Raw genomic sequence first — 27,880 nt, 5'->3', positions numbered from 1 at the left:
TCTCCATATCCAAACCTTCCCTTGACTCTCTCCCAACCTTCCTTATCTGTTCCAATATTCGCATTCCAATCTCCTCCAATGATCAACACTTCTTTCTTTGGTATCTCCTCTACCGTCTTTGTCAAGTCTTCACAGAATAGCCCAATCTCTTCCTCCGTTCTGTCTGACGTGGGTGCATATGGCTGAATGACTGAGATGTTGAACAGTTTTGCTTTGAATCTCGCTACCATCATTCTGGCACTCACCGGTTTGTATCCTAATAATGCTCTTCTAGCTGTTTTGCTAAGAAGGAATCCAACTCCTGCTTCATGCTTCGTTTCGTTTCCTGACCAAATGACTTGGCAAACTGCATATATCTCCTGATCCTGTCCAATGCATCTCTGCCAGTCCAAGTATATCGCATCAGTATCTTTCCATCTCATTCCAAAGCAACTGTAATTTTCCAGTTGCCCACAGTGTTGGGACATACCATGTGCCAATGGATAGCATATGTGTTAGTTGTAATTTTCTTTCGGTAGCCAACTTATCAACCTAATCCCGATCTGTCCATTAGTATCATGGTCCTTTTTTTCTGGGCAATGTTCGAGCAGGCATCTTTTATCATTTAGTTGTACTGGCATCACATTTCATTCATATTGTTGTTTGACGGTCAGCGCATTGACACTCATCTGACCAACCCTCCTCCTTCATCCAGGCAAGGGACTGGCATGGAGCTTGTAGAGGATTAATGGAGGAGTTACTGAGTTCTCCTCCTCTTCTTCTCCACAGTCCATCTTCCCCTACTATTTCCTTTATCAGTCCAACATACCACTTACCTCGACCACTTCTCTGGCTTCCTGAACTGTCACAAGCCAACTTACCACTACAAAAATCATCTACATTGCCTGTATCTTTGATCAGATCAAGCCCCTCCCTCACTCTGATGGAAAGTGCTGCCTAATATTACTTAGCAGTTTACAGAAGTTTGCATCTGTAGATCTCAAAGCTCTTTGCAAAAAAGTATGTACCATCACCTCCTTTTACAGATGAGGTGAAGTAGCCTGATCAAGGTCACATAGTAGATCGCAGTTAGAGACTCCCTGTCCAGTCTGTTACTTGCCTCCTTAGTACTACACTCTAACAGATCGCCTATTTTTAAACAGCTCTCCAAACAGTTACCAAGTGAATTTGATATGGAACTCTAAGCTATTAATAATTATACTATAATAAATGCAGTAGGCTGGCACTGCTATTTAGAAGCAGATTCATTAAAGAAAATGAAAATATGGGAGGGAAAGGTACCTTTGTCCTTCTGTTTTAAATAAATAGAATCATTGTGTTCTTTGTTTCTTTTCCAGTTACAAAGAATATACTTGCATTTACAGCTTTAGCAAGAGGGATTCAGCCGTACCAGTATCATCCTGTGTAACATATTTTAATGTCAGAAATGACGTTGTAGTTTCATTTATATGTTGTGTATATATTGAACTCCAGCTGCTATTTGAGATGAGATGTCCAGAATGGTACCAGGACATGTTCTTTATGCCCAACTTTGTAGCACATTTCATTTTTACTGTATCACCAGAGAAAACGTCCTCAGAGGTCCCAAGTAAGCTGATTTCACCTAGCAAGGAAAGGAGAAGCTTGTATTATTTGTTTATTACTTCTGCTGGCATTTACCTAGCACCTGCCCTCTCAAAGGAAGCCTAAGACACGTCGCAAATTATACATATTGTACATTATTCATTATTGTATATTATACTTTATTTGTATTATCGCAAATTATATCTGCAATGACATGCAGCCGCCTCTGGGGTGCAGACCGTCAGCTGGGTAGATGCATAATACACAGCAAGAATAGTGAAATTTGCAACATGCACAGAGGAGATAGGTGTTTGGGGCCCAAGGTGCTGAGCAGACTCAGTTTTGATAGGCCTTGGGTTGCAAGTTCTTGCCTCCATGATCTCTTGTGATGAACAGTACAATGTTCAGTTTGTCTCCCTAGAAGAGGCTAGCTGGTCTTCATTGTTGTGGGGACAGCATTCTTGTTCTCAATAGGAAATGCTGTGTGCTGCACAGGCTAGCACAACTGGCTTGTTCATTTCCTCCATGGGAGCTGAGCTGCTTTGAACACCTGATTCCAAGTGCTTAATGGTATTGGGCATTTCTACAAATTATTCTTCCCAATATTGCTTGTATTACAAATGTTTGTTCACAAATTTTAAAGTAAAATTCATAGCACATATACTAGAGCTGAAATCTTACCTGGTATTTCTATTGAATAAAGAAAAGAATTAGGGTCTAATTTATATGATGCATCTATTGAGCGTAGTACATTTCTGCTAGCACATTCAATTTGGGTGAATGTTTCTGGGGAAGCTTTGACCTCATAATCCACAATAACATTTCCATTCCTAAACAGAGACAAGAATTGTAAAAAGAGTATTGAGTCTAAAACCTGGAACTTAGGTAACATTTCTGATACTCAGATCTGTGAACAACCACTATTGAGTCTCTACAACCTCTCTGGGAAATGTTAATGAGGTTACTTACCTTTTGCTTCCCATTGGGTGAAATTCCTTCCTGGGCAGAGATTCAGTGCAAAAGCATACCAATGAGTTTAGTCCTATTTTCAGGGATAAAGTGCTTCCCGTACTGCTTCAGGGCCCTGGATGGCACACACATCGCCATCTGGGCCCCGGAGCACAGATACAGGGCCTATGTAAACCACAAGGGCTACCACTCAGTGGTCCTGCAGGTGCTTGCCGACGCTAATTGTCTCTTCCAGGACATCTGCATGGGCTGATCCGGCCGCACCCACGACGCCAGGGTGTTCTGGAACTCAGGGCTGGGACGCTGCATGGCCTAGGGGACCTTCATCCCCCGGAGAGAGCTCCCCATCAGGGACACCACAGTGCCACCCTGCATCGCGGCGGATGTGGCCTACCCCCTGCAGGCCTGGCTGATGAGGCCACATACAGGGCACACACTGCCTAGCCAGGACGCTTTTAATGAGTGTCTGAATGGTAGACTGGACATTCAGCCACCAGAATGGATGTTTTAGTTGCCTTCACACTAGGTGGGATGTGGGCCGTCCCAATGTCCCAGCAGTGGTCGGGGCCTGCTGCACTCTGCACAAGCTGGTGGAGGTGAAACACAAGCCCTTCATGCAGGGATGGGCCGCCGAGGGTGAGTGTGGGTATAAATAGCCCCCCTGCTGCCAGGCCCAGCAGGATGGGGTGCAGGTATGAGAGGCCCTGCACCAGGCCTTTGAGCACGTGCCATGGTAACCCCCTTCTCCCTGCACACACACACACACACACACACACCCTGCACACATGCACACCCACCACCACACATGGAGAGAGGACAGAGGGTAAAAAGCAATCATAAACTCTTTACTGAACATAAACTGTGCCCCTCCATGATGGAGAGAACTATTTACAGGCAGGAGAGGGAACAGCTAATGGAAGGCCGGGGGGTACTATTCACAGGGGCACAGTGGCCCTGGGTGAGCACCCTGTGGGTCCCGGGGGCCAGGTTCGAGGTGAGGGACCCTACCCCTCAATGGGGCTTGATGGCCGGGATCCCCATTGTGCGCGTCTGTCCCTTCCTCCTTGTGTCCGGGGTCCCCTTCAGGGCTGGGCTGGAGCCAGCGGCACATGGAGGTGGGGGGCAGCTGGGGCACAGTCCCCACTATCTCACCAGGGTCAGCACAGGGGTAGCGGGGGGTGCGGGGGCGAGGCCTCCAGCTGGCCGGCCCTGGCCAGTAATGTGTGGGCCAGGTGCATGAAGCGGGCTGGTGGGAGGTGGGGTGGGAGCAGGGCCTCAAGGTCAGGCTTGTGGGGGGGGTGCTGCTGTGTGTGGGGGTTAATGGGGTGGCGTATTGGGGCACAGGAGAAACTGAAAGAGGGGTGGGAGGGGAGGGGATGGGGAGTGTGGGAGGGTGGCGGTGGGAGCGGGAGGGCAGGTGCAGGAGTGGCGCATGACGGGGCAGCGGCTGGGGCCAGGTGGCTCACCACTGCCTGAGTCAGAGTGTACAGATTGGCCGCCACCTGGTCCCAGGCCTTCCACTCCATGGCGAGCCACTCCTGCTGCACACCCCTTGGGTCCCATAGGGTCACCGTGTGGGCTGTATCCCCCACCTCCTCCTCCCAACCCTGGTGGTGCTGGTGGATGGTCTGAAATAGAAAACCAACACAAAAGCAGTTTCCTTACCTGAATCCGGTAACTTTTGCTGATATGAAATCTGGCAAAGATTTGTAGCTAGCAATAAACTGAAAAGGAAAAAATATATTGCACAATGGAAAACCTCTGTATGGTTTTTTTTTTTCTGGAAGCTTCAAATTTATCATTGGTAACTGGAGAGATGATTTGATTTCAGCGAATGGAAAGCTTGAAGGCAGGCTCTGAGACAAGGAGGCTCCTTTCATTTCTACACTATGATTTACACCAGGCTGATGGTGATTAGCATGAGGGCAAATAAGCTGACATTTTTAGTGCCTGTTATCCTGAAAGATCCTTAAATACTAAGCGTAGATGTGCATAGATGAAGTCAACAGGAATTTCGCAGTTGAGGGAGCCAGTTCCTGCTTGCACTGAGAATCTATCTACCTGATGTCCTTATCTGGCCAGCATTACTGTTGAATCAGTATCTTTAATGTACTTATCCTTACAGTGCCACAATGAGGTGGAGAGTGTTATTATGGCTATTGGATACATGGGAAACTAAGGCACACATATGCCAAAAGCCAGCCTTTTCAAGACAGTTAGGCTCCCCAAGGTAACGACTTGCATAGAAACCTTTCTAAAAGCACTGATATCAAAGGAAGTTAGGCACCTAAATACTTCTGCACATCACACCCGCTGCTGACTTTGGATAGCTCTATGCTGCAGTCTGAGACACGACTGCCATGTGGGTACACACACCTGCTAGCATTACCCACACTGCCATGCCTCAGACTGGCGGCATAGAGCTGAAGATACGTGCTTCCGTGTGAGCTAGCAATGTAGGTATGTATCTAGAGTCTCTGATGTGCTTGTGCAGACCACTTTGAAGCCTCTGGCACCACATCAACCCATCTATTTTTAGCAGCAGTAACTCAATTAAGGGTAGCGCAGCAGCAGTCACATCTCTGCCTGCAGCATACACATATCGTCAGAGGAGTGATGAGAGTGCCAGAAAGGTAGTTACTATATTAAATTTTAAGGAATTAATAGATTCAACTTTGTGCCAAATGGTGCATTGTTCTGAGATGTGCTCTCTAGGAACTACAGAAAGACCCTTAACTCACCTCTGTAAGCCACTAAACAACCCTGCGCCAAGTGAACGATGGATCCAAACACACCCAAACCATCGGGCTGTTTGAAATTTAAACTCAGATCTGGAGCTGTCGCAAATGGCCTTGCTGTTCAGAAGAAGGTGGAACAGTGCCCTGGCTCTGAATTCTTTCAAACTTTGTGTTAGTCTGGATTGGGACATAGTGACATGGCCCCTACCTCTGCCACTGGGGCTAGCTAGAGAGGATCTAAGCCAGATGAATATATCAGATGTGGAAGGTACTGTCATCCATTCACAGGCATCTTAGCTATGCCCAGCGGAGGTTGTGTGGCTTAGTTAACAGAGCACTGGACGAGGTCTTTCAGAAAACCTGATTTCTATTCCTTCATCATCATCATCATCATCAATAACCGTGGGCTCAGCGCCTGTTGGTGTCTGATGCCTATCTCACTATTTCCTTCCATCTTTCCCTGTCCAGTGTGGAGTGGCTTAGTTTCTGTAGACTAGCTCCGCACCTTGCTCTACTGCTATATGGTTTTGGCCAAGCCACTTATTCTCTGCATGCTTCAGCTTCTATATCAGTAAAACAGCCATAAAGATGCTGACCTACTTTGTGAAGAGGTCTGTGATCTAGAGAGGTAAGGGGTTTGATAAGACCTAGGTTTTCCTATTACTATGTTTGACCAAAGCCAGAGTATGTTCCCCCTTTGCCAAACTTTTGTATATCTTACAGGTTTGTGGAGAACTCCCGTATTGTCAACCAGTACAGTTATATCTTCCTACCTCCTACTTAAGATAATGTTCTCATCCCACAAGTAAGTCCACCCATTTGGACATGAACAGTCCTCAGATTATATAGAAAATGGTTTTGCAAATTAGTTTGATTTTAAAAGCCAAAGACGTACAGCATCTTCCAAGTCTCTTTTGTATTTTCTGTACAGCTCAGACGAGGGATTCCTGAGATCATTCTGGAAGATGACATTTAGCGTGACTGACATTTTTATTGAGATGGCAAAAATATCTGTAGCAAAACAAACAAAAAAGTAAACAAAAGTGCTTTGAACAAGAAAACATTAACAATCAAATTCTTTCAGAGTGAGTTCTTCCCCAAATAGAACTTTGGATCCAGCACACCTGAACCTTTGGGGTGTCTGAAATTCAGACGTGTCTGCATGGGATGTTACCGCATAGCAAACTCGGGTGCAAAGCTACTATGCAGTAAGGTCTTGTGTGGACACTGAGGGTACGCCTACATAGCAGCCCTATTTCAAAGCAAGAAATTCCAGAATAGCTGTTTTGAAATAGGGCTGCCACCCTTAAAAGCTGTGTCTACACTAGCACCCCCCTTTCGAAAGGGGGATGCCAATGAGACACTTCAGGTTATGCTAATGAGGCGCTACAATGATATGCAGCACTTCGTTGGCATAATGGCATCTGCGACACTTCAAAAGTGCCATTTTTTGATCACTCACCACTCACCTACATGGGGTGATTTTCAAAAGGGCCCTGCAGACTTTGAAATCCCCTTAGTCCTATTTGAAATAGTGTGTGCATAGGGTAGATGACAGTAAAGTTATTGCAAAATAAAAGCCGTTATGTCAAAATAACTTGGCTGTGTGTGGCGGTAGCCTGGAAGCCCTGAAGTGTGCTTTGGCTACTACAATATGTAATGTGGAAGAAGCCAAAACGAACTGCAGGACTTTTAGTGTGCCCGTGTAGACAAGCCTTTAGCTGTAGATCTAAATGTCTCAAAAGCCATATCCTGGGTCTGAATATTTCCAGACTTTGGGATTATGCTAGATCTGGATAGGAGGTTGGCTCATAAATCATGACATTAAAGAAAAGATAATAGCGGCTTCTTGTTGTTTGTATTCTGTTTTTGAGCATTTAGGGCTCACTCTGCTCATATTTTCAAGCTTTCCTCTGCCATCACAAGGATTAGAAATTTATTTGTTGTAGTGAAATCTGAGGTTAGCATGTAATTACATGACACCAGAAGCTGGGACTTTAAGCAGAACCCCAAATAGCCTGTCACCAAATAGATACTCCTGAAAAAATCATGAGTGCCAACAATGTTATCCCATGATCTGCATGGAGCCTAGTGGACCTTTTCATGCTGGGAGACGTAATTTTCAGGACACACTTTCCTATTAAAAATAACAGCTGGAGTATATTGTGCTTGATCCATAAGTCACATTTCAGACAGTCCCACTGATGCATAAAGATCATGTCTGTCTCCTGATTATATTTCATGCTATATGAGGCAAAGCACAACTTACTTCCATGGTGGAAATAGGATCCTTCAGAAGGCAGTTGTATGATACAGCCACATATCTCCTCTTCTGTTGGGATGATACTAGGGCAGACTGAGCTGGCACCACATACTGCAGTTGGCCATCCATAACCACCTTCACAAGAACACTGGATCACACTATTATTGCTGGGACTGCATACTAGTATAAAACAGAAAGCCTGTGGTGATGGTGTCTTATTCATAAAATTTTGCATAGCAAGGTGTTCCCTTAAATATGTCTACCCTGCAGGATGTGTATGCAAAAGGTTATACAATAAGCTCTGCACCTTACACATTCATTAGCAAGATATAAGTGTAAGTATCTGTTGCCCAGAGAATCCTGTTATGTTAGTTACAAGCAGTTAAATAAGAAGTGATGATAGTGTCATTAGGGACTAAGTTTGATTCATTGTTCTAAGAGTTATGTTTTGTTTTCAATATACAGCATGAACCAGGATGCAGGGGGAGCCAGCACCATGATTCAAGTGGCGATTAGGGTTGACTGCCCATTGCACTCTTGGTCCTGCCTGTTCCGGGGTCAGAGTTGGACCTCATTTCCATTGTGCTCCAGGACCCACAGTGGCTATTGGCTGCACTGGAAATGAACTGCGTATTACCCTGTTTCAAACTCTTGCATCTGTTGTGTTGAGGCTTGGATCAGAATGTTGAAATAGCCCTGCAGATCTATGACAGCAGTGATACTTTTAAGGTAAGAGGCTTTGCAAACTGCCTAGGCTAAAACAAAACAGAATATATCATCTAAACTCTTTTCAATTATGTGTTGTAGTGTTTGTTTCTAGCAAGATATTGAATCATAAAGTGATAACATTCTGATCACTATCTTGAACTTCAGAATTCAGCATAATTTCAGTGGGCACTATCAGAAAAATGATCAAGACATATATACTTTATGTCATGAAAAATCTTAAGTCCTGGTTTTCAAAGAGCATAAACCCATTTTAGGCTATTTCTGAGACACTGGCTGATAAAAATCAAAGTTAACTTTCAATGAAACACCATAAAGCATTAACAACATATTTTGAATAAACAAGATCACGTGGACAAAACACACGTGGAACTAGTACACGTCTTTTCAGTGCTCCTTGATTGGAGATTAAAAACAAACAAAAAAGCAGGTGTTGCATAACTGCAAATATACGGTGTCACGGGGACTGCCCATGATTTATCAAAATTGGCTTATGAATATGAGTATGCATAACTCAAAGGCACTTCAGGTAAAATGCATCACACAGCATTTTTAAAGTTACAGCATGCTGAGTGTTTGTATGCTATTTCTGTGCACGTATCACTCTTGTATGTGGAGTTAGAAATATGACGTGTGGATGTATTTATAATTCTAAATGAGCTTATGTGGGTCATTACTGATATACTGGAAACATAATGGTGTGGGAGTCAGGATAACAATCTGTAAGTGGTTTTGTTTTCTTGTAAGCCCAAACTGTGGGTGGTCACACCCACACGTGACCACACCCCCTCCACTGGAATCCATCTTGAATCTGGCATTCTTCCATAGGGATGGGAAGACTAAACAAAGGGTCCCTGCCTTGGGGAAAGAGTATTTAAGGAAAGGAAGGCTTTTGTCTTCAGCTGGGTTTTGAAATTACCTCCCCATTTCAAGAGGATACACATGAAGAAACCTGAAACCAGCATACTCTAGAAATCCGTGGAGAGAAAGAACAACTCTGTGTTGAAAGATATTACCTGAACCAAGGACAATGGGTGAGGAACACTGCTGAAACAATTTCTCTTAAACTGGGTCTACACTACAGAGTTCTGCTGACAGAAGAGACCTTCTGTCAACAAAACTAGGGAGCATCCATGCTACAAATGCATTTGGTTGAGAATCTCTTGAGAGAACGCAGCAGTTTTCCCAGAAGAGTTCTGTCTTGACTGCATGAGGCATAGCGCCCCACCAACAGATTCTATATATCAACTAAAAAATTAGTGTAGATGCACCAGGGGGCCTTCTGTCAACAGAGAGGCCTTCCGGTTCACCAGGCCTGTTTGCAGAGGCCTTCCGGTTCACCAGGCCTGTCTGCCCTGTCTGCAGAGCTTCTGGCTGGCTGGTCTGTTGACAGAGGCCTGGGCAGTCTGGCTGCTCTCTGACAACAGAGGGAGTTGATGGTGCAGCCTTTATTAGGTGTGGACGTGTTCTGTAGATAGAGGTTCTGTTGGGAAACTGTTGACAGAACTCTGTAGTGTAGGCACAGCTATAGTGTATTAGGCTTAATTACTGTATTTTGCTTATTGTGGCTTTGTGATTTACTTTTATGAGTCTGTTTTCACTTGCAATCATTTAAATCCTTCTTTTTATACTTAATAAAAACACTTCTGTTTATTATCAAGCCCAATGTAAATTATCATTACCTGGATGGGGGGCAGGGGAGAGAAAACACTGTGTTTATCTCTCTTGCATTGATTAAGAGGATGAACTTATCTGCTTTCTCTGTGTAAAACTTTTATACATAATAAGATGGATTTACTTGGGGGTTTGGTCCTCTCTGAGTCTGTTTTCCAGGGTCTTATCAACAGCCCTATAGCTGAGACCTCCCAGAGCTGAGTTGATTCCGTATCTGTGCTGCTCTCTTGGGGAACTGTTACCCCAACTCTGTGCCTTGGCTGGGGAAGACCAGAGCTGTCCCAGCAGGATAGGGTGGTGGGGTGCCCCAGAGGGCAGGTAGGTTGGCTCAGTTTTATAACCAGCACATTGGTAACAGCCCCAATGGATCCCCTGTGATCCCACCCATTACACACAGCGTGTTATATAATAGCAACTGGGGAAATAAAGGTTGTTTAATTCTTTGCCTGCTAATAATGTCCTTTGAAACTGGAATGGGAAGAAAAATAGGCTATGAAGTGTGTGTGATTTACATCCCAAATGTCATTAGAAGGAAGTAAACACTTTGAAAATCAGAACTGCTGCTTCCTTGAACATAGTAGCAAATCGTAATACCTTTAGTATTGTGGCATTAAATCATAACAGAATGTTTTAGCTCAGGGTTTCTTAGGCTCCCTCCCTTCCTTCTGCAGTGTCAGTGTTCTGTAAATGTGGAATGCAAAGAGCAGCAAGGGCCACTGTCTGTGAATTTTTCTCTTTTGCTGGTCTCTTCTCCATTTAGTAGGTGAGAGACTCCACTCTGCCTTCACTAATCGGTATGTGCAAATGTGAAGGCAGTCCAGTAATTGACAAACCATTGAGTTGTTCAGGACATCGGAAGAGCAGCCTACTCACCTCTAGCAATGTTGATCCTTGAAATGTTCATTGTTGCTTCTGCAGTGTTTACTAGGATGGGGAATTTAAGATTTGTTACATAATTTGTCATGGATTTCCAAAGAGATGAATCTGTAAAACTGATCTGAATGACAACAGTGTATTCCACAGGGGGACGGTCAACTGAAAAGAAAAAGGATGGATATGCTGGATTACATTATAATATCTGAAGGCTCCAGATTAGCACCTGTGCTCTAACAAGACCTAATGAGAGATTTAGCTAAGGCAAATAACTGTAACATTAGCCCTTCTTAGGCCATGACTACATTACCCAGAAGATCAATCCACTCAGGGTCAACCTTCTGGGGTTCAATTTTGTGCGCCAGGTAGAAATACATGAAATCAACCTATCAGAGGTCAGTAGTCAACTCTTGTACTCCTCTATCATGAGGAGTAAGGGAGGTCAATGGAAGAAACTGTCCCGTCGATCTTCCTCAGTGAGGATGGCCAAGTAAGTTGATTACAGATAAGTCAATTCTAGCTACACAACTGCTGTAGCTAGAATTGCATATCTGCAATTGACTAACATGACTAGTGTAGACCAAGCCTTATTCAGCAGCTCTGCCATGTGTTTGTCCTGTCTTCCTGCTTTGCTGACAGAGGGACCAGTCATTGTTTCTGAGTGGGAATACAAAGTCACTGGGAGTAACAGTAACTCTATTTTAGCGGTTTAGAATCTTATCAATCCTGAGTAAATATCCATTGGCCTAGATCTGCTAAGGGGTTCATTCCCCCTCTCACATTATTTACTTGGCTTACGTACCTGTATAATGAGAGTCTGAAAGAGCACTCCCCTGACATCTAGTGACACACTGGGAGAAAAGGCTTCAGGAGAAGACCAGATTTGTATAGGCCCACCTACTCTGCCAAGGTGCACAGAAGGATGGCCCTGCTTTGCCAAAATGATCAGTCTAATCACATAGCACTCATAGTATCAGATGCCATCAGGGACATTTATTTCGAACACATCACCAGATATTGGCAACAGTAGAAGTGAGGAGCTGGGGTGCGGATGAGGTGGTGCGAAGTAGGGACAGTAACTGAAGTATTTCCCTGATGGACTGTGTTTACTGAGGGCAACAAACAGAAACTTCTCCATTCCTGAGTGACAGTCTCACTGCTAGATTTGCTTTCCACAAGCTACTCTTTATGCAGTCTGGACCCAAATATTTGGATGCTAATATCTAAACTGTATTGCGACATTTTTTACCGAAATTTGGGATATTTATATATTTACAGATTCTGTCGCCTAAAAAACCAGACTTAGCACCATGTGCCAATTAAAGCCAGATATATGATCTCTTTTCCCTTCAAGGGCACCAATTTGGGAGGTCAAAAGGGTCTGCAGCTGCATGAACCAGGTTGCTTCTTGCTCTTCTTCCCCTTACCCTGACTGTCAGGAGTGAGGTGAAAGTATACAGCTTGTGTGAATTACTCCTCTGCTCTCTCTCCTCACTAGCTGGGAGTGAGAGCAAAGCACTCAAGACCTGTGTCAAGTCAAGGGACTGGGAAGAAGAGCAAGCAGTGACCTGGTACACATGGCTGCAGCCCCCCTGCCCTCCCAAAATGGAGCCTTTGTTTACCTTAACCTGAACATTAGATAATTTTAACATTAGCTTTAATTTAAAAATTATGTTTGAATGCAGGGTAATGCAATGTTCTTTTCTTTCTTGTATGACGAAAGGGCAGCAGAACTGTGCTTAGCGTCTGCTGAGAGAGGGAGTCACCCTAAAATGAGCTGCGCCACCTGTGCATGGAATTGGGGGGTATCAAATCCTCATGCCAATGAGAGGAAATAAGGACAGCAAATTCTAAAGTGGCTGCCTAAAGAGGTCTAGTCACCCCTGACTCTGCTCCTCTTCAATATTTAATGGCAGAGCAGACAAGCTCAATGGAGAATCTGTTTTGTTTTTATCAGAGAGGTAGCTGTGTTAGTCTGTATCTTCGAGAACAAGAAGTCCTGTGGCACATTATAAACTAACAGATATTTTGGAGCATAAACTTTTGTGGGCAAAGACCTACTTCATCAGATGCATGAGTGCAGGGATGGGGGTGGGGTTCAGAGGAGTATTTAAAGAGGTGGGGGTCCCAGTAAAAGTGAGGACCAAAGCTGACGAGGTCTATTCAGTCAGGGTAGAAATGGCCCATTATCGGTAGTATACATCAAGAGAGGAGAAAAAACAAGTCAGATCAGTTGTGGGTGGGGGATGTGGCCCATTGTCAAATTCTAATGTGGAGCTGTGCACTTCCAGAGCAGAGAAGCCGCTTTTGTAAGGGGCCAGCCACTCCCTGTCTCTGTTTAATCCTTGGTTGATGGAGTCAAATTTGCAAATGCATCGCAGCTCAGAGATTTCTCTCTCCATTTGATTTTTGAAATTTCTTCCCTTTGTTTTTGTTTTCCCCTTGAGCAGATGTCCATACTGAGCATGTGCAGAAGCTAAGCCTTATACTCTGTGAGGAGACAGTGAAAGACAACATAGAGACTTCAGTGGCTGTGAGGTTCCTCCTTTCTGCTTCCATCTCTAGGAGCTGGGATATGTGGTGGAGCCAGAGAACCTGAGGTTGCAGAAGAAGCAAGCAGCAGTGGACTGTGGGCAGCAGAGTAGCAGAATCTGGGGCACAAGGGGCAGCAAAGAGTGACGGCAGCGACACAGCAGCCAGGGGTGGCATGGAAGCAGCAGCAACTGAGAAGCAGCAGTGGAGAGAGAGCAGGAGCTTGGAGCAGGGGCAGGGGAACCTGCCCACTCCCGGGAGGAGGGTGAGAGGCAGGGGCAGCTGGGCTCTGGGCAGGGAGCTGCGATGAAGCTTGCAGCCCCAACGCTGCCCCTCTTCAGTCAGTGGAATGCTCGGGGGCTGTGGGGGGGGAATAAGCCCCACCAGCAAATGGAGGGTAATGTGGCTCTCAGTTAATTGTTGCGGTGGCTGTAAGTTGACTGCACACAGGTCAACTCAGGGCTGCCATGTAAAAACATCCTTAGTGTGCAGTCAAGGGCAGTAGATGTCATAGGCCAGGAAAGGCCGTGTCCCCCCAGATAGCCTGGCGTGTCCCTGGCCATGCTCAGCCTGCAGCCTGCTGCCTAGGACTTGGGGAGCCTGGGGCTGGCAGGTGCCTGCTCCAGGGCTGGGATTGGGGGTGCTGCTGGCAGCACTGCCTGCCCTGCACTCTGGGGCTGGGCTTGAGGGGGTGGGGGAGATCAGCTGCAGCTGTGTGCTCCCAGGCTGAGACTAGGGGGCAGCTGTGGCTGTGTGCTCCAGGGCTGGTATTGGGGGCTGGGGGGCTGGGGCTGAGTGCTCCCAGGCTGTAGCTATGTGCTCTAGAGTTGCACCAGGGAATGGCTGTGGCTGTGTGCTCCAGGGCTGGGGTTGAGGGCACTGCCGTGGCACTGCCCAGTGTGGGGCTGGGGTTAGGGGCATTACAATGGCACTCTCTGCCCTGTGCTCCAGGTCTGGGCTCAGGGGGCTGTGGTCAGGGAGTGCAAGAGGAGATGAAAAGGGAGAGGTAGGAGTGGGGTTTCAGGCGGAAGGGGAGGACATGGGGGGTGGGGTTAGCCTCCCCACACTGCCACTTCACCCGCTGCCCATATGTGCAGTGCAGAGCTATGCCACGTGACCAAGGTCAGGAAAGGCGGGAGGTATAAGCCATCCCTTTGGGGAGCGGCTACGTAGTACCATGAGTTCAGTCACTTTCCACTGTGACTGGCCACAGGCTTGCACCACAGTGATTCACATGCTCGCTCGATCATTGCCGCTCGCTATGTCTAGGAATGACATCCCAAGAGATGTCAAAAGGAAACCTGCTGTGACACCAGTGTTTACATACCGTTTCGCTTCTGCCTGTGCAGCTCTCCTGGGACATTCTTGGCCGTTCCATTTTCACTTGCTGGCTGGAAGAAGAAAGCAGTTGTCTGAGCTTTTATTTTATTGTGTTTATTTTACCTGAGCTGGTGAAAACTGAGAGGACAATGGAACTCTGCCAGTCTGTATCAGATAAAAGTTTTGTCCATCGTGTTTTGTACACACTTACATGGGTTAAAAGCCACCAGTGATTTCATGCTAATACACTTACTTCTGCTTATGCTCTTATATTTTAATTGATTACTTGCACACTCTCCTTAAGTGTCTCCCAGGGTGAAATTCACTCTTGCACAGAGGCTCAGCACATGGTCTTGGGGTCCTTTGCGTGTGAAAGCATCCTATGTACTTTATACAACAGATACACAAACATATTCCCTGTTTCAAAGGTTCTATCTATACTAGCAAGTTTTTTTTTTTTTCAAAAAGCCAGGTCTTTTTGAAAAAAACACAGAGTGTCTACACACAAAATGTGCTCTATTGATCTGAAATTGAAAGGACACGGCTCTTCTTCTGGTGACCATCTTCCTCTCCCAGATGAGGAAGAGTGCCTTTTTTCTGAAAGATATTTTTGGGAAAAAATGTGTGTAGATGCCCCGGGGGCCCTTTTTTCAACAGAACAGTCCTCATCGCACTGGATTTTTCAATCCCAGGCCCATTCTTTGGAAAGAGCAGGGGCTGTGTGACCACGCTCTATCAACAGAGCAGATCGATCTTTCAATCCACTTTTTTGTGTGTGGATGCGCTGTTTCAAAAGAAGCTTTTTCAGAAGAGATCTTCCGGAAGACCTTCTTTTGAAGGACAACCCTAGTGTAGATAGAGCCAAAGAGTTTTGTACCCTAGTTTAAAAAGTGACATGACCAATTAAAGTCCCACTCCACAGAGGGCATGGGGAAAGGAGTGACAAAGTTTACAGTAATAAGATCATGCTGTTACTCACTATGTGATCATATTTAAGGTTCCATTAATTGTACGCTTGTGGTAATGTAACCCACTTTTGTAGGTAAATCTTAGCTCATTTATAGTCAATAATTTATGGTACAAAAAAAAACTGTTTTGTACAGAAAGGTCAGTGTGACTGGGTTTGCTCGCACTCTCGTTAAATTTGACAGCAAAAAGTATTGGCCCCGCTGCAAGGAGCATTGTGGTCATAGTTATATGTGGAGTTTAGATGGAAAGGGATTTAGCAACTATGAGCAACCAAGTGAGATGTCCTTGTAACCTGAGAGCCTCCAGCCTGTCAGACAATGACAATCAACAGTGACAATGTCAGACAATTGACACAGAATCCCATCTCATTTTTATTACAGAGCCAATCAAATCAGATCATCTCCTGCCATGCACCTGGAACGGCTGGAAACGCAGAACACCAGGGATGGCTCTACTCACACCCTATGGACAAAATAGGATAAAACTGTCCATTTAAACTTACAGAACTTCACAATAATCCTCCCCACTTATGTATGTAAGGATCTTATGTGGTCTCATCACCACCGTATCTGTGTTTCCCCTCCCCTCTGACAGGACTGCTAAGTTTTAATGATCATTTCCTGTTCCGTTGGTGTGGAGACCTAGAAAGTGCCCACCTGAGCATGCTGGTCCCGTGCTCCAAACATTCTCCTACAGAGAACAGGAGGTGGTGGATGGCCTGGGCCTGTGGGGAGAAGGGCCTCAGCAGGCACAGCTCAGATCTAGCTGAAGAAATGTGGACATTTAGAAGCACTTAGATCATGGGGGAAGAGCTACCAGAGGGACCTGGCACAGTGCTGACTAGAAGCCAAAGAGCGAAGTCAGGCTGGAGGAGACCAGCAATGAGCACAGAGAGGCTCCAGCTCATCAGCATGCAGCATCTCGAGTGTGAACCCTGCCACACCTCCTCTGCTCATGCTGCTGGGGCCAGAGACTTGCCTAGCTCTGTCCAGGGAGTACTTAGTGTACTGGGCATGAGGGCTTGGAGTCTGAACTCCTAGCTCCGGGAGGGCAGCAGGGAGGAGATTGGGGAGCATATCATTCAGAGATCATAGCAAGCAGTGCATTTGCCATGATTCACTCACAGTGTAGTTCAGACAAGGGTGCCAAAAACAGAGTGAGAGGAACAACACAGGAAACCACATACATTGCTGGGGTGATCATTATTGAAACAATCTCTCAAAGCACCACAAGCCGTACAGATCCCTGTGTAGTTCTTCTTGTATTCATGGAATCTGACCGCTCAAAAGCAGCAGCCAGGTGATCCACTCTGCTCTCCAGGCTAGCAAAAATTTCTTTCTCTTTTTTTTCACAGATATTACAAAGCACGTGGTGAACAGTTAAGATCTTGGGATTTTTTTTTTCCACTGAGGTCCAAATTAATAACCAGACTGCACGAACACCCCTTCCAATGGCCACAGGCACTTTAACCATCATTCTGCACCTGTTGCACTGATTTGTTCAAATGCTTCTTCCTGCTGTGCAGATGTCCAGTGCCCAGCTTTGGAGCCACGGGAGCAAGGGATTGGTTGGGTCTCCCAGGATCAGTACGACAAGAAGTCCGGTGGCACCTCATGGACTAACAGATAATTTGGAGCGTAAGCTTTCGTGGGCAAAGACCCACTTCATCAGATGCATTAGTGGGGAGTGGTTTCAGAGGGGTATTTAAAGAGTGGGGTCCCAGTAAAAGGGGGGGCCAGAGCTCTCCAGGTCTATTCAGCAAGGTGGAAATGGCCCGTTATCAGTAGTACATATCAAAAGAGGAAAAGACAAGTCAGATCAGACAGGGGGATATGAGCCTTTGTCAGAGTGTGATGGGGATCTATTAACACCCAGGCAGAGAAGCTGCTTTTGTAAGCTGCCAGCCACTCCCAGTCTCTGTTTAATCTTTGGTTAATGGAGTCAAATTTGCAAATAAATTGCAGCTCAGAGATTTCTCTGTCCATTTGATTTTTGAAATTTTTTGGTTTCAGGAGTGCCACCCTTAAATCTGCCACTGTGTCCAGGGAGATTGAAGTGTCCCGCCCCACCACCACAGGCTTGTGCACATTACTGTTCCTGATGTCTGATTTACGTCCATTTATTTTTTTATGGAGAGACTGTCCAGTTTGGCCAATGTATATTGCAGTGGGGCATTGCTGGCACATGATAGCCGCGTATACACGTGCACGCTACTTCGAAGTAGCGGCACTAACTTCGAAATAGCGCCCGTTGCGGCTACACGCGTCGGGCGCTATTTTGAAGTTAACTTCAACGTTAGGCGGCGAGACGTCGAAGTCGCTAACCTCATGAGGGGATCGGAATAGCGCCCTACTTCGACGTTCAACGTCGAAGTAGGGACCGTGTAGTCGTTGCGCGTCCCGCAACGTCGAAATTGCCGGGTCCTCCATGGCGGCCATCAGCTGGGGGGTTGAGAGATGCTCTCTCCAGCCCCTCAGCTCACTGGTGGCCGCGTGGAGCGGCCCCTTAAAGGTTCCCTCCCCCTCCCTTCCTGTGCAGGAAGCTGAGGGAACGTGCAGGCTGCAGCCTGCACACGCGGCCAGCCTGCAGCTACCTCAGCCCCCCACCCAGCTGCGATGGCTGCCCGGCAGCCCCCCCAGCGCCCACAGGGGACCCCCCCCAAGGGGAGCCAGGGCAGCCAGGCTGGGAAGCGGCAGCAGGGCCCCTCCTGGACAGAGGCCGAGCTGCGGGACCTGCTGGGGCTCTGGAGCGAAGAGGAGGTGCTCCAGGTAATGGGGAGCAAGAGGCGGAACGCGGATGCGTTCGCTTGGCTGGCCGACGGCCTGGCTGCCCGGGGTCACCCTGCCCGCACTCCTGACCACGTCAGGAGTAAGGTGAAGGAGCTGTGGCAGGGTTACTCCCGGGCCCGGGATGCGGCCAGCCGATCTGGGGCCGCCCCCGTCACTTGCCCCTTTTACAGGGAGCTCAGGGACATCCTGGGCCCCCGGCACACCTCCTCCCCTCCGGCCACCCTTGACACCTCGGCCGACGAGCCCCAGCTGGCCCTGCAGACGGAGTCCGCCCCGGAGGCAAGCCCCGCACCCCAGGGCGCCCCCCCCCGCCCCCGGAGGCCACCCCCGGGACATCGCGGCAGGAGGAGGAGGAGGAGGAGGAGGGGGGCTCCTCCTCTGCAGAATCCGGGCTGCAGATCCTCCTCCTGCCATCCCGGAGCAGCAGCAGGGCCTCCGCCCCCCGGGGATCTCTGGACCGTGGGAGCAGACCGACAGGTAGGTACCCCCCTCTGGTGTACACCCCTGGGCTTGAGGGGCGGGGGTAAGAGATATGTGTCCAGGGCCCCCCACATGCTCACATGGCCATGGTCCCAAGGACAGCAGGGCCATGTCCCTCACAGCAGTGCATCAGCCCCTGCCCCGCCCCCCACCCCGCATGACAGTGCCATGGCCCATCCCCGGGGCAGGGGGGAGCGGAACCTCGAGGGGCCCCCGGGAGGAGGGGGTGGGACACCCCGCAGCAGCAGCATGTGATGGAGTTGGGGGAGTGCCAAAGGGAGACAGGCTACATATGAGCAACAAGAGCGGAATAGCTCCCAGGGGCAAAGAAGGATCCTGGGGCTACAGCTGGCAGGTGACACCTCTGCCCTGAACAAACAGGAGGGAGGAGCCGAGCTGGCTTGGACTTGGGGGGCGAGGGCGGGGCCCACAGGTAGAGGCTAGGGGAAGGGAGAGCTGGAAGGCAGCCAGCCTGAGGAGGGGGAAAGCTGCATCCCCGAGGGGCACCCCTTGGGGGTCTTCTCCCCAGGATGGGTTCGAAGGACTGTCTCTTCCGACAGCTGGTGCTGTCACTCCTGGGAGAAACTGGGCATCTGTGGCCTAAGAAACCTCTCCTGCTGTCAGACCCTGCGGGGTGAAGTGAGAGTCGCTCCCACCAGGGGACGGGGTGCAGGGCAGGGGGACCCCTGAACCCCATCCATCACAGCAGCATCTCCCGCGGACAGGGATGGGGAACCTGCAGCACAGGGCTAGGGGGACAAAGGCCACGGCTCGGGGCCCACACTAACGCCTGTCTCCATTCTTCTTCCCCCCCTCCTCTCCTGTGTCCTGCACCTGCACCATCAGAAGGACCGGAAGAGAGCGCTGGGACCATTGCTCCAGGGCAGCCCCTCGGCCGAGGACTGACCGGCCCCACGGCGGGCTAGACGGCGGACCCCGCGCCACCAACAGCCGACGGCGACGGACCCCCAGCTGCTGGCCATCCACCGTTGGCAGCTGGAGGTCGCGGAGAAGCACTTGCAGCTGCAGGAGCGGGCGCTGGCCTGGTGCCAGGAGGCATGGAGGGCCTACATGGAGACATTTAACCGCTTGGTGGACTACCTGGCCCCCCATGCCGCACCGGCCGCCGCATCGCCCGCCCTGCCTGCTCCTGCAGCCCCACCACCAGCTGCTCCGCCCGTCGCCGTCCCGTCCACTGTCGCCCCGCCACCCACCGCCGAGGGCCGGAGCGCCGAGGGACCCCTGGAGCCACCTGACACTCGCCAGCCATCGTACCTTCCGGTCCGGCCCGCCCCCACCCAGCCCCGGACAGGGCTGCGACCGCGGCGGGGCTCTCGGCCGCCCACACCCAGTGCCGGGCTATAGGGGCGAGGGGCCTGGGACATGGCCCCCCCCCTTGTATATAGTTGGACCCTGTTATTTTCTGCCCCCGGTTTGCCCCGTCCCCCCCATGTAAATAGTTCTCCCCTTTATCCTCCCTGGTTTTCTTTTTATTATTGAGGACAGTTGTTTCTTTGTATTGTTTTATTTTTGTACATATTAGTTTTTTTCAACATGTTTGTACGTACTTTGTTTTTGGTTCTCATATTTACAGTTAAAAAAAAAGGGTTCGGAAAGAAAAAAAAAAGTTTAAGTTCAGCCACAAGTGCGTGCTGTCATTTGTCCAGGACAAGTGGGAGGGGGGTGCGGTGGGGTGCTCCATGGTGCAGGTGTTGGGGCAGGAGTGTGGTGGAGGAAGGGGCGGGCAGTAGGGGGCCTGGGCAGAGTTCACTCCGCGGCCTGTTCATCAAAGTGGGCCCGCAGGGCCTCCCGGACCCGGGTCCCCTCGGGGTCCACCTGCCGACTGGGGGCAGCAGGTGGCTGGACGTCTGCCCTGCCGGCCTCCGTGGCCCAGCCCTGGAAAAAGGTGTTCCCCTTGCTCTCTACCAAATTGTGCAGGGCGCAGCAGGCACCCACAAACTGGGGGATGTTGTTGGGGCCCGCATCCAGGCGGGTCAGGAGACATCTCCAGCGTCCCTTCAGGCGGCCAAATGAGCGCTCCACCACCTGGCGCGCATGGTTCAGGCGCTGGTTGAAGCGCTCCTGGCTAGCAGAGAGATGGCCCGTGTAGGGGTGCATGAGCCACGGCCGGAGGGGGTATGCCGCATCTGCGATGACGCAGAAGGGCATGGTGGTGTCCCCCAGAGGGATCTCCCGCTGGGGGATGTAGGTCCCTGCCTCCAGCCGGCGGCACAGGCCCGAGTTCCGGAAAACCCGGGCGTCGTGGGTGCTGCCAGGCCAGCCCACATAAATATCCTGGAAACGTCCCCGGCTGTCCACCAAGGCCTGGAGGACCACAGAATGGTAGCCCTTGCGATTCAGGTATCGTCCTCCACTGTGATGCGGGGCACGGATGGGGATGTGAGTCCCATCCAGAGCCCCAAAGCAGTTGGGGAAGCCCAGGGTGGCAAAGGCCGCGATGGTGGCATGTGGGTCCCCCAGCCTCACGAGCCTGTGCAGGAGCATGGCGTTGATGGCACGCACAACCTGCAGAGAAAGCACATGGGACAGCACCAATGAGGGGTGAGCAGGGTGTGCGTGGCCCTGCCCTGTCCTGCCCTCCTCTGCCCTGGCCCCCCTGCCCTGCCCTGCCCTCCTCCGCCCTGGCCTCCGCTCCCCTCCTCCTCCCCTGCCCTGGCCTCCCCTGCCCTGCCCTGCCCTCCTGTGCCCGGGCCCCCCTCCCCTGCCCTGCCCTCCCCCCGTGGGTTCTCTTACCTCCATGAAGACAGCCCCGACGGTGGCCTTGCCGACACCAAACTGCTGGCCCATGGATCGGTAGCTGTCTGGAGTGGCCAGCTTCCAGACAGCGATGCCGACCCATTTCTGCACTGTGAGGGCACGCTGCATGGCGGTGTCCTGGTGCCTGAGTGCGGGGGTGAGCCACTGGCACAGCTCCAGAAATGTCTGCCGGCTCATCCTGAAGTTCCTGAGCCAGCGGTCGTCGTCCCACTCCCCAAGCACCAGCCACTCCCACCAGTCGGTGCTGGTGGGGTAGCTCCACAGCCGCCGGCGTGTGAGGCGGAGGCGGGCGGGCGGGGTGCTGCAGGGGTAGGGGTTGAGCCCTGCTGCCCTGGGGGCATCTCCTCCTCTGGGGCAAGGAGGTGCTCAGCTGCCTCCCGCATGGCACGGAGCAGGGCAAGCCCTGCTCCTGCCGGGAGGGCTGGGTGGACCTCTAGCTGCTGCTGCTGCTGCTGCTGCTGCTGCTGCTGCTGCTGCTGCTGGGGGTCCATGACTGCGTCGCCTGGGATCTGTGTGCCTATGGCTCCTCAGACCGCGTGCTGTGCAGGCTGCATGTGTCTGGGAGGGGCCCTTTAAGGGAGTGGCTAGCTGTTGCCCCGGAAGCGCTAGTCCGCCCGGTGACCCTGTCTGCAGCTGTGCCTGGCATCCCTATTTCGATGTGTGCTACTTTGGCGTGTAGACGTTCCCTCACTGCGCCTATTTCGATGTTGGGCTGCGCAACGTCGAAGTTGAACATCGACGTTGCTGGCCCTGGAGGACGTGTAGATGCTATTCATCGAAATAGGCTATTTCGATGTCGCTACTTCGAAATTAGCTACTTCGATGTAGCATGCACGTGTAGACGTAGCCGATGACATATATTATATTAGTAGATGTGCAGGTAAAGGAGCCCCTGATGATATGGTTCATGTTAGGTCCTGTGATGATGTCACTGGTGTAGATATGTGAGCAGAGTTGGCAGCGAGGACTGTTGCAGTGGCTAGTTCCAGGCCTAGAGTCACTGGCTTGTGATTTGTAGTGGCTGGTGAAGATTTAAGGCTGGCAGGCTGTCTATAGGCGAGGACAGGCCTGCCTCCCAAGGTCTGTGAGAGTGAAAGATCATTGTTCAGGATGGGTTGCAGGTTACTGATGATGCGTTGGAGAGGCCTTAGGTGGGTGAAATTGTCATCCAAGAGGCCGACAAGAGAGGTGCTGGTGTCATCATGAATAGGACAGACTACCAGAGGAAGGCTGCCAGGCAACTCTCCAATACAACATTCAACAAGCCTCTCTCTGTCTGAGGAGCCCACGGAAGAATACACAAAGAAACTACAGCTTCTGCTGAAGACCCTCGCTATAAAAACACAGGAACAGATTTAAACAGACACACCCCTTGAACCCAAACCAGATTTATTGTATCAGCTACCCAAGATCCATAAACCTGAGAATCCCGGATGCCCCATCATCTCAGGCATTGTCACCCTCACCACAAGCTTGTCTGGATATGTGGACTCTCTACTTAGACTCTATGCTACCAGCACCGTCAGCTTTCTGTGACATACCACCAACTTCCTCAGAAAACTACAATCCATTGGTGACCTTCCTGAAAACACCATCCTGGACACCATGGAAGCAGAGGCCCTTTACACCAATATCCCACATGCAGATGGACTCCAGGCTGTTAGGAACATGATCCCTGATGAGACCAAGGCACAAATGGTGGTGGAGCTTTGTGACTTTGTCTTCACCCACTAGTTCAGATTTGAGGTCAAATTATACCTTCAAATCAGTGGCGCTGCTAAGGGCACCTGCATGGCCCCACAGTTTGCCAACATGTTTATGGCTGACCTGGAACAACGCTTTCTCAGTTCTCATCCCCTAGCGCCCCTCCTCTACCTGCGCTACACTGATGACATCTTCATCATCCGGACCCATGGGAAGGAGGCTCTTGAAGAGTTCCGCCGTGATTTCAACAGTTTCCACCCCACCATCAAACTTAGCCTCGACCAGTCCACACAAGAGATTCATTTCCTGGACACTACTGTGCAGATAAGCGACAGTCACATTAACACCACCCTATACTGAAAGCCCACGGAGCGCTATGCTTATCTACACACCTCTGGCTTCCATCCAGAGCATACTACACGATCCATTGTTTACAGCCAGGCACTAAGGTACAGCCGCATTTGCTCTGATCCCTCAGACAGAGACAAACATCTACAGGACCTTTACCAAGCTTTCCTCAAACTACAATACCCACCTAAGGAAGTGAGGAAACAGACTGACAGAGCCAGACGGGTACCCAGAAGCCGCCTGCTACAAGACAGGCCTTGCAAGGAAAACGAGAGAACACCGCTGACCATCACGTACACCCCCCCCACACACCTAAGGTCTCTCCAACACATCATCAGTGATCTGCAACCCATCCTGAACAATGATCTTTCGCTCTCATAGACCTTGGGAGGCAGGTCTGTCCTTGCCTACAGACAGCCTGCCAACCTTAAATCTTCACCAGCCACTACAAATCACAAGCCAGTGACTCTAGGCCTGGAACTAGCCACTGCAACAGTCCTCGCTGCCAACTCCGCTCACATATCTACACCAGTGACATCATCACAGGACCTAACATCAACCATACCATCAGGGGCTCCTTTACATACACACCTACTAATATAATATATGCCATCATGTGCCAGCAATGCCCCACTGCAATTTACATTGGCCAAACTGTACAGTCTCACTGTAAAAATAAAAATGGACATAAATCAGACATCAGGAATGGCAATGTACAGAAGCCTGTGGGGGGAACACTTCAATCTCTCTGGACACTGTGGCAGATTTAAGGGTGACAGTCCTGAAACAAAGAAATTTCAAAAATCAAATGGACAGAGAAATCTCTGAGCTGCAATTTATTTGCAAATATGACTCCATTACCCAAGGATTAAACAGAGACTGGGAGTGGCTGGCCCCGTACAAAAGCAGCTTCTCTGCCTGGGTGTTAATATCTCCCCATTACACTCTGACTATGACTCATATCATCCCGTCTGATCTGACTTGGTTTTTCCTCTTTTGATATGTACTATTGATAATGGGCCATTTCCAGCTTGCTCAATAGACCTTGTCAGCTCTGGCCCTCCCTTTTACTGGGACCCCACTCTTTAAATACCCCTCTGAAACCACCCCCCACTCTTGCATCTGATGAAGCAGGTCTTTGCCCACAAAAGCTTATGCTCTAAAATATGTTAGTCTATAAGGTGCCACAAGACTTCTTGTTGTTCTTGAAGCTACAGACTAACACGGCCACCTCTCTGGTACAGGGTCAGTATGGGCATTTTAACATTTCCTGTGGTGATTTTGGTGGTTTGGGATGAAAAGTCTCTGCTTGCAGATTTCTGAACAGGACTGACTTTTTAAGGACACGTGTCATGCACCTTCTCATCCCATCCCATGTTGATGTCAGTTAAAATGTCCTCAGTGATCCACCAGTTTCTGTAACACCATGGAAAAATAGCCTTTTCTGCTTGGCTACACCTACACTCGCATTCCTCTCAAAAGAGGCATTCAAATGAAGGAAATAGATTTTTTTTTTTTGGAAGAAGTGTTCATTCGAAAATTGAGTTTATTTTCAAAACAGCTATGTCTACGCTGCTTTTCTTCTTTTGAAAGAAGATTTTCTAAAGAATAATATGCAAATGAGATGCCAGATATGTAAATCAGTGCCTCATTTGCATTTTTTTATTTCCTTCATTTGTACGCCTCTATTGAAAGAAGAATGCTAGTATAGAGGTAGCCCCTCTGTATCATGTGGCAATGTGGTTTTGTCCAAACCTGCTTGTCAGGTTTATTTCTCAGGACCAGATGGTGCTCCGTCATGTTCATTTACTGTATGACTGCAAACAGCAACTAGGCATTGTTTGTTTCTAAAGCTTCCAGTTGTTTGCTCCTGCTTTTCTAGAGATGGTGGGAACTTCTGAAAAGATGCAGAAAATATTATGGGATGCAGATTAAATTATCCTAAGGATGTCAATGCCATGATAAGGAAAGCAACAGCTGCATTCTTAAACTCTTAGAATCCTTGGGCTGGAAAGGACCTCAGGAGGTCTTTTAGTCCAGCCCCCTACCCAAAGAAGGATCAAGCTCAACTAAGTCATCCCAGCCAGGACTTTGTAAAGCCAGGATTTAAAAACCTTCAGGGATGGAGATTCCAACACCTCTCTAGTTAATGCAGAGCTGGAAGGGACCTCAAGAGGTCACTGAGGCCAGTCTCTTGGCCTCTCAGCAGAAACAAGCACCATCCCTGACAGATTTTTTTTAATCTATTTGCCCTAGACCCCTCAGTGGCCTTCTCAAGGACTGAGCTCACAAAGTCAGTGCTCAAACCATTCAGCTATCCCTCCCCTCTGTTCAAGACTCTCCATCCCATATGGAATTCACAAATAATATCTGCAAAGACCAAACTTTGGATTTTCAAAATGAATGTGAAGAGTGTGCTCTTGTATGGATGCGAGTACTGATGTTTTAAAAAGTCTTCAAACCACAAGCTACAGACATTCATGAACAGATGTCTGAGGTACATCCTTCACATCAAACGTCAGAGGCGCTTTGGAACAGAGCAGGACACTTGGGCTGTGTCTACAGTAGCCCAAAATGGCCACATTTCGAAGTTTACTAATGAAGCACTGAAATACATATTCAGCACCTCATTAGAATGCTGGCAGCCGCAGCACTTCGAAATTGCCGTGGTTCACCGCTGCACAGCTCATCTGTATGGGGCTCCTTTTCAAAAGGACCCCTGCAAACTTTGAAATCCCCTTAGTCCCATAAAAAAGGGAAGAAGGATTCGCTCGAAGATGGGGTTTACTTTCAAAAGAGCATTGTCTACACTGCTTTTCTTCTTTAGGACGAAGCTCTTTTGAAATTAGAACATGCAAATGAGGTGTCAGATATGCAAATCTGTGCCTCATTTGCATTTGTATTTCCCTCATTTGCATACCTCTTTTGAACGTGGAATGCAAGTGTAGACAGAGCCCTAGTTTCACAGCTGGAAATTTTGTCCCAAGACAGAGTGAAGTGGGAGATTTGTAGATGACCTATGCTCCACACGGAGTACAAAGGTTAAGAAGTAGTAGTAGTAGTGGATGAAATTACACGAGTGAGAAAAGTGCATCCTGGGACATCCATGCTATGTTCTTCACCCATGAGGCCTTGCCATAACACCCAGTGCTAGATGCTGGTGAGTTGCGCTGTGGGCTAGCTACCACTATGAGCTAGCTACTAGAGCTACGCACTGCTCTCTGCATTAAAGCCCTGCTAGTGAGGATGCACTGTGCATATATAAGGAGCATAGTATGGACATGCACAACCAATTTAACTACTGAGGCAGTTGTCTGTTGATTTAATTTTGTAGCATAGAAGTGCCCTGAAATAGGAACACTGGCCAAGGTCTAAGGGGCTCAGTGGGGTCCAGGAGAGAAACCTAGAGCTAAGGATATTGGCACTCAGCTGAGTTTTTTTTTTTTTAAATCTTGGGGTCAGGTTTTCTCCATCCCTATGGCAGGAATACTGGGTTTTATCAGCTCTTTCTGGATCCTGGCAAGTGAAGGACCACTTGGCATCCCAGATAGTTGAAACTTCTTTGCTTCAGTTTAGGTAGCAGTTCAGACACCGATTTCACAGGCCATCACTAGCATATGTGAGCCAGAGGTGAGATGGCACAGGAGACACAGAGCTTACAGGACAGCATGCGTTAATTGTATATCATGCCCTAAAATGTATTGGCACCATTCTCAGTGGTGCGTGAAAAAAACAAGCAGTGACACAAAAGCAGGTAATTTCCATCTTTGCCAGTATGTGGAACTTAACTAAAACCTTTATTTACAGAGCTGGCGAATAGCCTAGCAACTCTTAACAACATCTTACACAGAGGAACAATCTGGAGTGTGATTAGAGCTTGTTCCTTCTAAGATTTCATCAGTGCTAATTGTAAAGATTCCCAGCACATATAGTGCTGCACCAATAGGGATTCTTCCTTTCTCCTGGCTGCATTTCAGCTCTAACAGTTACCTGATGATTACGTAAGCTCCACTTCCTCCTTCAGTTTGAAGTGGAGAAAGACCTCTTACATTCCTAAAGGATCATTTTTCTGCTGGGCACTGCTAACCAACTGACATGTTGCACCAAGAAGAGAATGCAATTCAGGGGCCGTGTCTACATGAGCCCCAAACTTC

The 27,880-nt window shown here is 48.8% G+C and overlaps 1 protein-coding gene across 2 annotated transcripts in view; it reads right to left on the bottom strand.

The window, feature by feature from the left end:
- Positions 1-27,880, bottom strand: part of LOC142011603 (adhesion G protein-coupled receptor F5-like) — a 73,733-nt gene that overhangs the window by 21,787 nt on the left and 24,066 nt on the right. The window contains exons 3-9 of one of the 2 annotated variants that reach the window (XM_074991357.1): positions 14,666-14,729; positions 10,807-10,968; positions 7,540-7,713; positions 6,166-6,281; positions 4,198-4,256; positions 2,245-2,393; positions 1,391-1,603 (exon numbers count right to left, since the gene is read on the bottom strand). In XM_074991357.1, coding sequence (XP_074847458.1) covers positions 1,391-1,603; positions 2,245-2,393; positions 4,198-4,256; positions 6,166-6,281; positions 7,540-7,713; positions 10,807-10,968; positions 14,666-14,729 — 937 coding nt within the window. The remainder of the gene's footprint in view (positions 1-1,390; positions 1,604-2,244; positions 2,394-4,197; positions 4,257-6,165; positions 6,282-7,539; positions 7,714-10,806; positions 10,969-14,665; positions 14,730-27,880) is intronic. The other variant, XM_074991358.1, reaches the window with a different exon arrangement.

Source organism: Carettochelys insculpta, chromosome 3 (assembly GCF_033958435.1).
Source record: "Carettochelys insculpta isolate YL-2023 chromosome 3, ASM3395843v1, whole genome shotgun sequence".
NCBI classification, from domain to species: Eukaryota; Metazoa; Chordata; order Testudines; family Carettochelyidae; genus Carettochelys; species Carettochelys insculpta.
This window is presented reverse-complemented; position numbering and strand designations above follow the sequence as displayed.